The sequence below is a fragment of the Myotis brandtii genome, unplaced genomic scaffold, assembly GCF_000412655.1.
Source record: "Myotis brandtii unplaced genomic scaffold, ASM41265v1 scaffold420, whole genome shotgun sequence".
NCBI lineage: Eukaryota > Metazoa > Chordata > Mammalia > Chiroptera > Vespertilionidae > Myotis > Myotis brandtii.
This window is the reverse complement of record NW_005366109.1, coordinates 1,166,782-1,180,657: the sequence shown is the minus strand read 5'-3', so window position 1 is coordinate 1,180,657 and position 13,876 is coordinate 1,166,782. Positions and strand designations below refer to the sequence as shown.

The window sequence follows — 13,876 nt, the reverse complement described above, 5'->3', positions numbered from 1 at the left end:
GGCCCTGCTCTGTGGGTGATAGAGGGCGGCACCCCAACCCCCTGATTGGCCCTGCTCTGTGCGTGACAGGGTATGGAGCCCCAACCCCCCTGATGGGCCCTGCTCTGTGTGTGACAGGGGGCGGTGCCCCAACCCCCCAATCGGCCCTACCCTGAGCGTGACTGAGGGTGGCATCGCAACCTCCCGATCCGCCCTGCTCTGTGCATGACAGGGGGCAGCGCCCCAACTCCCCAATCGGCCCTGCTCTGAGCCTGACCAGGGGCTGCACCTAGGGATTGGACCTGCCCTCTGCCACCCAGCAGCAGGCCTAAGCCAGCAGATCGTTATCTCCCGAGGGGTCCCAGACTGCAAGAGGGCACAGGCCGGGCTGGGGGACTCCCCCCTCCCCCCCCTCCCTAGTGCACAAATTTTTGTGCACCGGGCCTCTAGTATAAAATAATATCTCTATTCTCAGGAAACATTCATTGGTGATTATAGGAATACAGGGCAAAACTTATTCTCAAATGGTCAGGAAAACACTTTCAATTTCCAAATAAAAAGTTAATGGTAACAACACACACACAAAACACCCAAAACAGAGACACTTAACTTAAAAAAAGAGGAAACAGGCCCTAGGTGGTGTGGTTCAATGGTTAGAGTGTTGGCCTGTGCACCAAAGGGTCATTGGTTCGATTCCTGGTCAAGAGCATGTGCCTGGGTTGCAGGTTCCATTCCCGGCCCCTGTTGGGACACGTGTGGGAGGCAAACAATCAATGTGTTTCTCTCTTTCTCTCCCCCTTCCTCACTTCCACTCTCTCTAAAAATCAATGGAAAAAATATCCTTTGGTGAAGATTAACAACAACAACAAAACAGGAAACAGAGCGAAAAAGTATGGAATACTACCAAACAAAAACAACAGACAGAAACACAAAGAAAAAGACCCAATGGAGACACAGAGCTACCAGAAAACAAAAGATAAAATGGCTACAGGAAATCCTCATACATTAACAGTTATCCTAAATGTAAATGGACTGAGTTCACCAATAAAAAGGCACAGAATAGCAGACTGGATCAAAAAACAAAACCTAACCAACCCTGGCTGGGTGGCTCAATTGGCTCAAAAATTTGCAAGTCCTATTCCCAGTCAAGGCACATAGCAAGACTCAAAGTGAAAGGATGGGAAATGATTCTCCAAGCAAAAGGCATTCCCAGAAAAGCAGGAATAGTCATACCTACATCTGACAAAATAGATTTCAAGATAACAAGGGTAACGAACGACAAAGATGGATGTTTCATACTAATAAAGGGTAGTGATCACAGCAACCTCGGTTCAGATCTGAGTCACGGCACCAAGAAAGAAGAAAAAAATAATAATAAAGGACACACTAACATCAAGAAGACATAACACTTCTCAATATATATGCACCCAATCAGGGAGCACCAAAATATATAAAGCAACTACAAACAGAACTAAAGGGAGAAAAAAAGTTAAAGACAATACCTGGAAACCTTTTCTGATTTGTTTAGAATAAAGCCCAGATATTCTATTTTTTAAAAGCTTCCCAGGATTGAGAACTGCCTAAAACAGCAGTTCTCAAAACATGGTCCTTCCTGGGAACTTGTTAAACATTCACAGGCCTACTGAACTAGCACCCCTGGGGGTGGGGCCCAGCAACTCTGTTTTACCACACCTTCCAAGTGATTCTGATGCCCACTAAAATTTGAAGCCACTGACCCAGACTATGAGCTTCTACATTCTGTATATCCAGCTCCTATAGTTCCATAAAACCTAGCAAATTGCTTTGTGCATTCTCATACCTCAATAAATGCTTGCTCAATTTAGTCTGACAGTGAATGATAAGGCAGAAATGAGAACTGGTGCACTTGGAGATGAGTACTCTAAAGGTCCCAGCTAAAGCATCACTCTGACTTTCTAAAGTAAATAAAAAATTTATTTGAAAAGCAATAAAGAAAGTCAGATTACTCAGGTTAGTAAAAGCACTGCTGTCCCAAAAGGGATCTTATCAGCTTACAGTTTGTTAAGTCACTATCCATTAAAAACATGCAATAACTTATGTAAGCTGGTGGACTAGTATTTAAAAATTAATTCTGTGGTTCTGGGAAGCAATGCACAGCCATTAAAAAGCCATGCTGTGTGTATCATGAAAGATCTGCTTAGAAAACACAGCATTCATGTGGTGGAGATGGGCCCAGATTTGATGAGGATGGCCAGGTTTCAGAAGAACACCCTCTAGGTAGCATCTGGAAAGACAAGACTCCTATAAAGAGAATGAGCTGATCAATTTACCTACTGAATAGAAAATGAAACAAATAAATCCATTTTTATGCAACTGTTTCCTATCTTGAGAAGTTAAACTGTTGAAGTTACTCTAGGATGGAGGATACAGTCCCAGCCTCACCACATGCCTTTTCTAATTGGCATCCTGAAAGATTTTACAGAAAAGGGTGTTGCTTTGGTATTGTTGACTTAAAGGTTATCTAGTCAGAGAGAGGCAGAGGAGGATTCATCTTCAAAATTCATCTATTTATTGAAAGCCCATGGAGTGCCTTGGCAATTAACAATTCCTACCACCTCTAGCTGTTCCCTATGTGAGAAGGCTCCGAACTCATCTTACAAATTGCTCTTTTGAAGATCAAAGGGAAGCTGAATGTGTCTGTGTGTGCGCTCCATGAGACTGTAATTTAATGGAATTTTTAGAGAAGGCTTGCTGGCAGTGTTTGGATGACAGCCCCAGGGCAGAGGATTCAGGGGAGCTTGGCCACTCTTCCCTTTGGAGCGTCTTCCCTGTCTTTAATTGGCACCTCATTAGAAATTAATGAAAATGACATCCTCTGTTCTTCCTGCTCTAGGCATCGAATGCTACAAAAAGGCCCATCACAATTCATAACACATTCAATTTATATAGCAATGGCTCTTAAGCATTATTTATGAGATGTGAATTTCTTGTCAGCAGTTAATAACCTATACAGAGTTGAAGGGGAATGGAAAAAAAGATTGTGAATATATATAAAAACATTTTCTGCAGTGGAGAAGTGTGCTGCTTGAGTTCAAACTACCTTCCTGAGTCGTCACTTTCAGTAGTAAATTACTGCCCCCCTACCCCCATAAAACCTTTCAGGGCAGTTAAATGTCTCTCTAACACTCCATGCATCCTCAAGGAAATAACTATACAACTCACCCTTTCCTGGAGAGATCCAAGCAGACAGGCAGGAGGAACACAACAGCTATTTGTCAAAGACAGTCCCAGAGGTGTATGTTCCCACTGCTGTCCTTCAGCTTTTGAAATGTGGCAGTGGACTCAGTCATTTTTCTGGGCACAGAAGTGTAATGCTCTCAGTGGGCCAAATGGAATTCCTGGCTCTCTCTGGGAAGGCTACATCCGGAGGGACTGCAGAAAGCTCAGAACTTTCTTCCCCACCAGAAAAATCAAATCTCTCCATAAGCAGGTCCTCAGAATTGGGCATAAGCCAAGGGACTAGGTATTATATCCTTTAAAAAGAATGCATGTCTTTTGCAAACCGAATAGGCACTCAGAAATCAGCCTCCTATCCAAAGAGGTGAAGAGCACAACAGAGTAATCCACGCTTACCAGAGACAATTAAGTTGGCTTCACTTAGAAGCATGTGATGTATTTCTAGATTTTTTTTTTTTTAGCGGTGCAGAAGACCTTAGGAAAATAGGTGGTTTGCATCCAAGCTGAAGGGTAAGCTGGGAGACTTGGTTATAACACCTCTGGATTTCTCAGCGCTAACCTGGGAACTCTTACTGCTGGCCTGACAAGGAGAGGAGGTATTATGACAGAGGCAAGATGGAACATGCAAGGACCAACTGCTTGATCCACTAAAGCAAATCCTTTTTAGTACCCAGGATTCAGTTACTTTCCAGAAGGAAAAATGAACATTAAGGTACAGGAAAATCTCATGATTCTAATTTAGGAACAACCAAAGGTCTGTGTTATAGAAGCAACAGGCAAAAATGGTCAAGTAGATTTCGCAACTCTGGTAATGGACTGAACTGCTGAAACCCCGCCTCCCCCCTAGTTCACATGAAGACCAAAGCAAAAAGGGCATGACAAAAGATCGAACTCTGCAATGTGGGCAAAGGTGGTTAGCCATCAGGCCCCAGAGTTTCCTTAGCTACCATGGTATTCCCTCCTTACCTCATTAAGAATTTAAAATTACCTGGGAGGGCTGACCCAGGAGCAGTCTATCAGTAAAATTCTGGGCTCACCTGGGCCATGCCACATGCATGAACACAACTGAAGTGTGAAAGCTCTGCTGACAGCCTCTGCCCCCAACTCTCACCCAACCCTCCTCTTTATACTTTCAAACAAGCATTTAGGAGAAAACTAAATGCCAATCTAGAAATAAAAACTTGTCCATTGACACCTAGACTCCCCATGCTGCCATCAAATGTCCCATTTCTGCAGTTGAACATATGCTTCTGATCTTGTTACTCCTCCCCACCCCACCACACACACACAAAAGTGTGCAACAGACAGACAGAAACAGGAATTCCAAATTAGTTTCCATGAGAAGCTAGTACTCCTTTGTTTCCTTCTCATTTCCAACGGAGCAGATGATTGAGGGACAAGAGCAGCAACAGCTACGTCTTTAGAAGATAAAGGACTTGGAGTCCCTGTAACTTTCTAGCTGCTGAGAGAACCATCTAGTCCTGGTTGCCAGCGTCAGTACTTGTAGAATATCTATGGCTATCCCAGGGGTGAAGGGAAGCTTCTTAAGCTCATTCCTAAGGACAAGGATATAGAATTCTCAGAGGCTAGACCTAGGCCTCAAAGTTGGCCTGGTGACAGCTCTGTCCCATAGAACAGTTTTGTAATATTAAGCTTTAAATCAGGAAATAAGAACAGGAACAGAAAAACTCTAAGTTGGCCTAAATGCTGCAGCTATACAATTATGTGTGGTTGAAGGGAGAGGAGTGATTGGTCTAAGTTTTGTTCTATGTGGGTACACATAAAGTTTTTAAAAATACATCTCTGTGCAGCAATTCTAAGAGTTGGTATTACACTGGATAGATAATACAGAAGAAGAGGCTACCTTAAAGTTATTCAAGGGGTTAAGTGACAATGAATTACAGTTCAAAGAAAATAATTTTCTAATCAAACTAATTTAAAAAGGATATGGGAGAAGAAATCTTGCATTTATTATACATAGTAAAAGGCTCATTCAGAATTAATTTACTATCTGAATTTTATAGTACATATCCCAGAATTGGGCTGGTTTGGTTAACTTCTAAATAAGTCATCAATGAGAAGGAACCAGAGTAATCAATGGAAGACGTTAAAGCAGTAAGCAATGACAATGCAACTCTAAAGACATGTGACAAAATAATGGGGAGTGTTTTTGCTTCTTTGTATGTGCTTAGAACTAAAAATCCTCTACTCCTGATTTCTCAAACTCTAAACCTACTGCTCTCAGGGAGGTTTCCAGAAGAAGAACAAAGGAGTTCAGCCTCTTAGAATAATTTCCAAAGCTATGCCAGAGACACCGTCTCCATCATGTCCCTGGGGGAGATGCTTACCACAGCGGCACGATCCCAATTCCTGCTGCACCAGCTCCAGTTTGGTTTGGCACTGGAAGCACCGACGTCGACTCTTCTGTTTAGATCGGCTGGTTTCCTCGGATCGTTCAGTGTTCTCCAGTAGTCGTGGCCGTTTCACTGGCGAAGCCTCATTCTCAGACTGTGAATCTGACCAAAACAACACATTTAGGGGTCAGGGTTAGTGCTTGGCCTGGCAAGCACAGCTGATTAATGTGCGCCAGGCATTCTTCTGACCAGGCTACTGCCCTTTTCCAGGAATTGGACCTGTGTAAGCAACAGCCAGCTCTGACTGGCCTGGTTTCTACTCCACAAAGTGTGACAAGCATGAACCTTCAGGGCTGACTTCTAATGAGCTAGATCTGAACCAAGAGAGGAGAGTGGGGGTGGCTCCACAAAAATCTGTTGTTTTTAATAATGGTTGTCTCTATGAGACCATTCAAACTGGTAATTCTTTAGAGAAGGGACTATGTCTAGTACTTCTTTGTATTGCCATGTTTAGCATAACTCCATACTTAGAGCCAGTGTTTGATGGGGTATCTATAATCTTTTCTAGCAAAAATACTCATGTTTCTACTCCTAAACAGACAAGAATCAGTTTCTAATATTGGGAATTATTTCAACTGTATTTAGAGTTAAGGAGTGTATCCCTGCCTATTTATCAAAGAGCTGCCCCAGGGCCTCCACTGTGGAGTGGTACAGAAGCAACATGTGGTACCACAACACACCCTAGGGTTGATGCCAAATTGACAGGTGGAGGGAGGTGTAATGAACTTGTATTTACCATGACTTTAAAAAGTAACTAAAATGCAATAAAGTTCATGTTATAGACAGGCTGTAAATAACTCTTGCCTTCCAAAAAAGGGCAGCACTTGGGGGCTCTGTGCTCCTGGAAGTGCCCCCACGGCATACTGAGGATGCACCCCTTGCCAAGGCTCTGAAGTGGTTTGTGCTAAAGCACCTCTGGAAGGGAATCTCCTGGATAATCTTCCTTAAAACAGATCCAGATCCTACCACTTTTCACCCCTCCACCACCTCCAGCACTGGTCCAATTCATCACCATCTCGCCCAGCCTAGCGAAACAGCTGCTAAACTGGTCTCCCTGCTCACCTCCTTACAGTATATTCTCCACACAACAGCCAAGCGATCCAGTTCAAAATCAAGTTAGAATTACTTCACTTCCTTGCCTACAACCCCTTCCTTCTCAGCTCCCCTTCTCAGAATAAAAGTTCAGATTCTTACCTGAGGCCCTCAAAAGTCCCTGCCTGAGGTGCCCTCCTCTCATCTCTCTCACCTCACTCCTGCTGCTCTCTCCCTCTGCTCTCTCCACACTGGCCTCCTTATTGTCTCTTACCTCAGAGCCTTTGCACTTTCTGCTCCCTTTGTCTGGAACACTCTTCACCCAGATCTATATGGGATCTAACCTCTTTTAAGCCACATTTTCTTTTTAAATGTATTTTGAAATTACAGTTGACATACAATATTATGTTTCAGGTGTAGTGATTAGACATTTATATAACTTACAAAGTGAGCACGCTGTTCAATGAAGTCTTTTTCCCTGATCACCCTATCTAGACCACTCTGTCCCCGCTTCCCTAGCATTTCCCTTGTATTCATCCATAGCACTTTTAACATTATCTCCCAGGAGAATGTAAACTCCTGGAGGGCAGGAAGTTTCACCTGCTTTGTTCACTAATGTGCCCTCCATGCCTACAACTCAATATATATTTCTTGAATGACTGAATCTTCTCCTAGGCAGTCCTGATTTTCTATTTCAAGTGGCTCTAGTGAGAAGCAGCAGACGGTTGGATGCATTTCAATGAAGGCTGTCTGCATCCCTTTCCCCAGCCTCCCTCTGTGTGAAGAAGATGCTGCACTTCATCAGAGAGCAGTCACTGGTTCCGATAGTGACGATGGTGACAGTTCACTCACAGCCCCCCAGCCCATGGCACTGTGCATTGACTTAGGGAAGTGGAAGGCACGCACTATTCTTAGCAATTGTAAACTTCATTTTTCATCCCATTTAGTTCTTCCAGTTCTACATGACATTTCCCCCAAATACAAACCAACTAAACAAGGCCTTTGATGAAAACAATTGAAAGCAAGTTCAGCCTATTTCCAAGCTCTGCTGAGAGAAGCTGTCCAAACCTAGTCAGTGTGATGACTGAGGCAGGTACAGACACACCAGGCCCCTCCCTTTCCCCTACAAGAGCAACAAGCAACAATCTAAATGTAAATCATTACAAAGCAGCCAGCCAAAAGGAACTCACCCTGCATGAGCCACACTGCTCTTTGGGGGTCCTTTTTCACAAACCAGCAATGGCGCTATTTGTATTAATAATCCTATTCAGACACCCCCCCCCCCCCCCGTTTTTGGCAACAAAAGAGAAAATTCTAGAGTAAAAGCTATAACAAAAAAATGGTATTTGTTCTGAGACAAGGTCCTAAATCTGTAACATCCTTATAAGAAATTACCCCTCAACCCCGGTGGGCGGGGTGGAGAAGAGAAGGGCCCACCTGAGAAGGGGAGGCAGTGGAATCCTTGGCTTGGCATTTATTAATATTGTTAAAATTTAAAAGGCCCTGACATGATGCCAGTACACCTCTAACATAAAAGAGGCGTGCTCAGACCACAAGCCTGTCATTCACATTGCTATCTGATAAAACCGAGTGTGTCTAGAAATGCAGAACTCACAAAGCCAATTTTCACATGAATCTGTCCCAAACTGTCAAATTCGCTGTCTACCTGCATAGCACCATCTCCATTTCTAAAGCAAACCTTTGCTACAAGACGACAATTTTCTTTCAGTGGCAATGCTACCATAGGTATTTCTTAAATAAGCCAGGGAATGATATATGAAGAACATATTTTAAAATGTATGATTCCTAAGACTGGGAGACAGAATTCATATTTACATAATCATTATTGGTCATCACCAAACCACCCACTTGATAGGGCCCCCCAACATTAGGAGGCATGTCCAAGCCTAATCTCTTTTCTTCTAATGCTCCACCTTGTCTGGCCAATGAGCATTCAATAACAAAACTAAGGACTAAGTCTGCTTGATCTCATGCTGAAATATTCTTTTATCCACTTGACATTATAGATAAAGACTACTGAGTTATTTGTTCTGGTAGGCAGAAGGCCCGGGACATTCCTGAAATAATGGGTCCTAAGGGAGGTTTCTGATGCTGCCAAGAGCGTCTGGCTGCACTGTCAGTGCTAGTCAGCCCTCGGAGAGTCAATGTCCCAGCAGCGCACAAGTCTCAGACCAAACGCATCAGCATACAGAAAATCTGAGCCACGGGAAGCAGTCCTCCCATGATTCTAAACCAAGAGGCACACATTGTTTACCAGAATGTTATTTTTTAGAATCAAGGAGCTGTCCCTAAGAGATCCATAACTTTTATGCTCTGGAATATGTCCAATTAACCTTCTTCACTCAGTCCAGGGTCTATTAAATGGAAAGGAATCCTGTGCCCTCTAATGCCCTTACCACAAAGAGGGAGGGAGAATAAACTCCCTAAACGGTTTACCATCACCATCCTCCACTCGATGCCATCCAGGGAGGTGACTGTGTTATGCATCACTTCTTGGTGAAGCAAACAATTCCTTGGCATTTTCTCACAAGCCAACCTGCTGTTTCAATTAGAAGTTAATGAAATAAAGAGCGGTCTACAGGATCATCATCATGTCTGCATAAGAAATTTACATCTCCTCTGCTAATTATTTAATGAAACTATGTGCCATGGGGTGAGTTGCCTAAATAAGAGAAACAGATGTCCAGGGCAAGGATTCTAATTACATAATAATGAACTAAATAATTCAACTATTCAATTAAATTTTATGTCCATTAAAAAAGATCCAAACATGGTCACACAAAGGAATACTCATCTACAGTCCATATTCGAATAAATCAAACTTTGATTCTTTACTTTTTGCTCACAAACATAATTTGTTACCCTGCAGCACTTTTAATTTCCTCAACAACGACAGAAAACACCTAACCATCTACTTGCTTAATCTGAACTTGGGCAGTAAGGGTTAAATATGGAGAGAAAAGTGAACAGAAATAACTCTTACACGCAGCTTTAACTGTCAGAAAAAACGAGTCCTCGCAAGGAGCATGCTCATTAGCAGCAGGCGGAGCTGTAGTGGCAAGCTAGAAACTGTCCCCACCCCAGGAATTACGAGTGATTTCTAATTAAGATCTTTCATAAAGGGCCAGCAAAGCACATTTCCCCCCAGTATGCTTTTTCTTGAGAACGTAATCTAGTCTGTATATACCCACACAAGAGCTGCCACACTCCCATGCCAGGTTCATAGTTCTTGGTACTTACTAGACCCTTTCTTCCTCTGCCTAAATTTAACAGAATGAGAATAATATCATATCAGGTCTTCTAGACAAAGGAAAGTCTGATCAAGAATTATAATGTGATTACCCTAGAAAGAAAAATCTTTGAAAAAGTATTTTACCTATCAGATCCCTAGATTTGAAGGTAGCTAGTGCTTAATTTGTGACAGAGAAACAAGCACAGTGATTTTATTTAAAACACATTAATCTTCTGAAGAAAGCAATTCTTCTAATTGTACTTTACTACCAAATCGCTGAAAATAGTGGTAAGACTTTTAATTCAGAAACAGTTTAACTGGAAAGCTTGACTGGAGACAACAAACAGAGCTATTTCTTTTAAAATTCTGTTTTGTCTCTGACAGATATTCACATTTGTCCCTTACTGTCACTTTTCTTGTCTTTATTACTCATGTTCTCTCCCAGAAATTTCCAAATAAATTGTGTCAGGCCTGTCAGAGTTGAATCCCCATCTCTCTTAATCTCCCGTCACTGTGCAGCTGGCAGCCCGCACACCCGGGGCTGCTAACCGACTGTGGCCTTCTGACAACTCAGGTGAGCTCTCAGCCCTTGGCACAGCCAATCCTCAGAGATTAGGAGAGTGGGAGAAGCACCATGGCAACAAAGAGAAGGGAGCCTTCTATTCACTTCACCCACACCTTCCCTCACTTCTAAGAAAGAAAGATGAATCTGTTTAATCTCAGGCTCTATGACAGCTTTTGAGGTACTCAATCAGTTTTTTTAGAACCTATCACAGTCTCCTGACAGATTGACATTTATGATCCCAACAGCCTGTGCAAACATCAGTAAGAGCAATAATTAATGAACCCGCACACATCACTGCTGTCTCGCCTTTGTCCATTTAAAAGGAGCTTAAGCAGTAAAACCTCTGTCCATGAGAAGCACCACACTCTCACTGAAAAAAATGAAGAGCCTTTAAAAAAAATCTGTTTTATAGGTTCTTTTTCTGTGTTTCTCTTCATGCTTTGTTTTCAGAGTTTATGCAGGGATTAGATTCACCTTCTCGTGGCATTTTACTGTGTGTCATGAAAGACTTCAGGAGAGAAAACTCCCTCATTATCCATTAAAAACTTTTCCCCCACTTGATTCAACTGGGATTTCCCTCTCCTTTCTTATCTTTTTAATGGCCTTTAAACAATTTGGAATAATATACCTGTCAAACGCTATTACATGAACACAGAGAGAAGTTCAAGTCTTTGGAAGAGGTTGGTTATTAAAATTTTGTGGAAAATGCCTTCATTTTCACTTGATATATGATATGGTGATGAACCTAGCATGAAATACACCTAGGATGCTATGTCTCAAATTAGCAATTTTCAATCTCCTGGCACATACAAACTAATTACTACAATTTTGTGGCACATCAAAAAATATTTTTCACGATCTGACAAAAAAAAATAGGTATAATTTTTAATCATTCACACAGGATGGCTATTGTTGTTTTGGCTCTTATCATTTTTTAATTTGACAACCTAAGGGAAAAGAGGTCAGTGCCCCTGACTAAATAACCAGGTATTGCATGTTTTAAAAATTCTTGTGGCACACTGGTGTGCCACGGCACACCGATTGAAAATTGCTATCTTATATCATAACTATTTCAAAGGTCAGTTGTTCTCAAGCTGCCAGGCAGTACTATCCTTAACATTAGTCTCTGTCTTCTCTTTCCATCTTCACCCCAAAGCCCCAAGTTCTTTTCTCTGGCTCCCTCCTAGGCCAGAAATATCCGAGGGAGATATCCGAGGAAGGTCTCCTTCTCTATCACAACCTCAAGGCTGAAAGCAGACCTCTGACTCTTCTTCCCTGCTGGGAACACAAGAATGGGAGACCTGTGGTATATCTATCTCTACCTCTATCTCTATCTATCTATATGCCAGTAGAGCTGACTATCTTGGGAGTGCACCTGAATTTTTGGGGTCTCTGTCCTCCTCAGTATGCTCAAAAGACATAAGGCATCAGAAACCTTCCTGGGGGTAACTACACCATCTACTCATCTGATTTTGGTCCTCATGACAACAATGCAGAAGCTGCTTTTGTAGGGACATTTCTGGTTGGAAGAGAGTTTAGAGAACAGCAGCACAATTATGAGCCATGACGTGTACCCTCCAGGAGATGAGCACCTACATATCCCAAAAGCATGTTTTAAAGACTTGGATCAGATTTGTCACCTCCTCTCAGTCCATCTTCCCCCTCTGATTCCTGCTATAAAAGCAGCTGAAAGCTGATTCTGGTGGCACATCTTGACACCAGAAAAAAAGTGATTATGAAGTCATCAGAAGATCCAGTAGAAGCAGCTAATGTGCTGTGGGGAGAACAGCTCTCCATTAAATAAAACAATCTTTAAAATCATGGCACCGGAGTCCAACAGTTACAAAGGAAGGGTTTTCCCCCTCAATGTTTCTTTCTCTCTACTCTGCCTGCCTTTTTTGTTTTTCTTGCCTATTGTACTGGATTGGCTTTCTAGAATGATACTGAATAGGAGTGTTGAGAGGACATCTTTGCCTTGTTCCCAACCTCAGGAGGAAAGTACTCAGCCTTCATTCAACTTATTTAAAACAATTTCAAACATATAGAAAAATTCAAATAATCTATATATATAAAAGCCTAAGCGACTGAACAACTGGCCGCTATGATGTGCACTGACCACCAGGGGGCAGACGCTCAATGCAGGAGCTGCCCCCTGTGGTCAGTTCGCTCCCACAGTGGGAGCGCCGCTCAGCTGACCGACGGGCGCCAGATGCAGTGCTCATGGCTGGCAAACGCAGCTGTGGAGGTGTGAGCCACTCCCATCTCCGCGGCAGTGGCAGGTGCAGTGGGGCCAGGATGAGCGGGAGCGGCGCAGTGCCCAGCCTGCGAGATCAGGCCAAAACCGGCAGTCTGACATCCCCCAAGGGGTCCCGAATTGCGAGAGGGTGTAGGTCAGGCTGAGGGACCCCACCGATGCACGAATCCATGCACTGGGCCTCTACTAGTACAGTAAATACCTGTGCACACTCCATTCAGATTCAACAACTGTTAACAACGTCACATTACTTTATCTCTCCCCTCCATATTTATATGTTTTTCCCACTGAACCATCTGAAAATAAGTTGCAAACATCAAAATACTTCATACATACACATCTAATAATATGGGCATTTCCTTAAATAACCAAAATATTACACCTAATAAAATTAAGAATAATGATCCAATGTCATTCAGTCTGTATCCAAATTATCTCCATTGTTTTCAAAGGCATGTCATACCAAGTTTCATGTGTTACATGAATCTTATGTCTAAGTCTCTCTTAATATAGAACAGTATATGCCCCTCAAACTGTCCCTTACTTTATTTCTTTCCTTCATTCAAATGACATGGACTTTTTTAATAGTCCTGGTTAGTTTTCCTGTGAAATGTACCACACCCTGGATTCCTTTTCTTTCTACCTCATCTACCTATTTACTTTAATGGCATCATCTACACTAACAAAAGAGAAACATGGTAATTGGCGTACAACCACTACCCTTTTCATTGGCTAATCAGTGAGTATATCAAATTAACTTCTCAGCCAAGATGGCGGCCGGCAGCCAGGCACTGAAGCGAGCACGAGGCTTGCTTGCTGCGAACTCCAATGTTCCCCGCCTAACTTGCCAGCCTCTCAGTTGCAACTCTAAGCAACTATATACTATGTTGCAAATAAGAAGGTAAACAAAACCCCAGAAAACAGCCGGACTGAAACCCAGCCGGACCGAAACATTTTATCCATGTTTTCAGCAGCGAGGCCTCAGAGCTAAAGCTGGCCCAGGATAAAAAAAAAGAAAAAAGAAAACAAGGAGCGTTTGGAAGCTTCAGTCACTCGCCAGCCGGAAAACAGCCCTCAGCCCCTCACCCAGACTGGCCAGGCACCCCAGTGGGGACCCCCACCCTGATCCAGGACACCCTTCAGGGCAAACCAGCCAGCCCCCA

The 13,876-nt window shown here is 42.9% G+C and overlaps 1 protein-coding gene across 1 annotated transcript in view; it reads right to left on the bottom strand.

The window, feature by feature from the left end:
* The window catches only part of ZFAND3 (zinc finger, AN1-type domain 3), a 242,705-nt gene that overhangs the window by 35,604 nt on the left and 193,225 nt on the right, over positions 1-13,876 (bottom strand). The window contains exon 5 of the mRNA XM_005873777.2: positions 5,544-5,711. Coding sequence (XP_005873839.2) covers positions 5,544-5,711 — 168 coding nt within the window. The remainder of the gene's footprint in view (positions 1-5,543; positions 5,712-13,876) is intronic.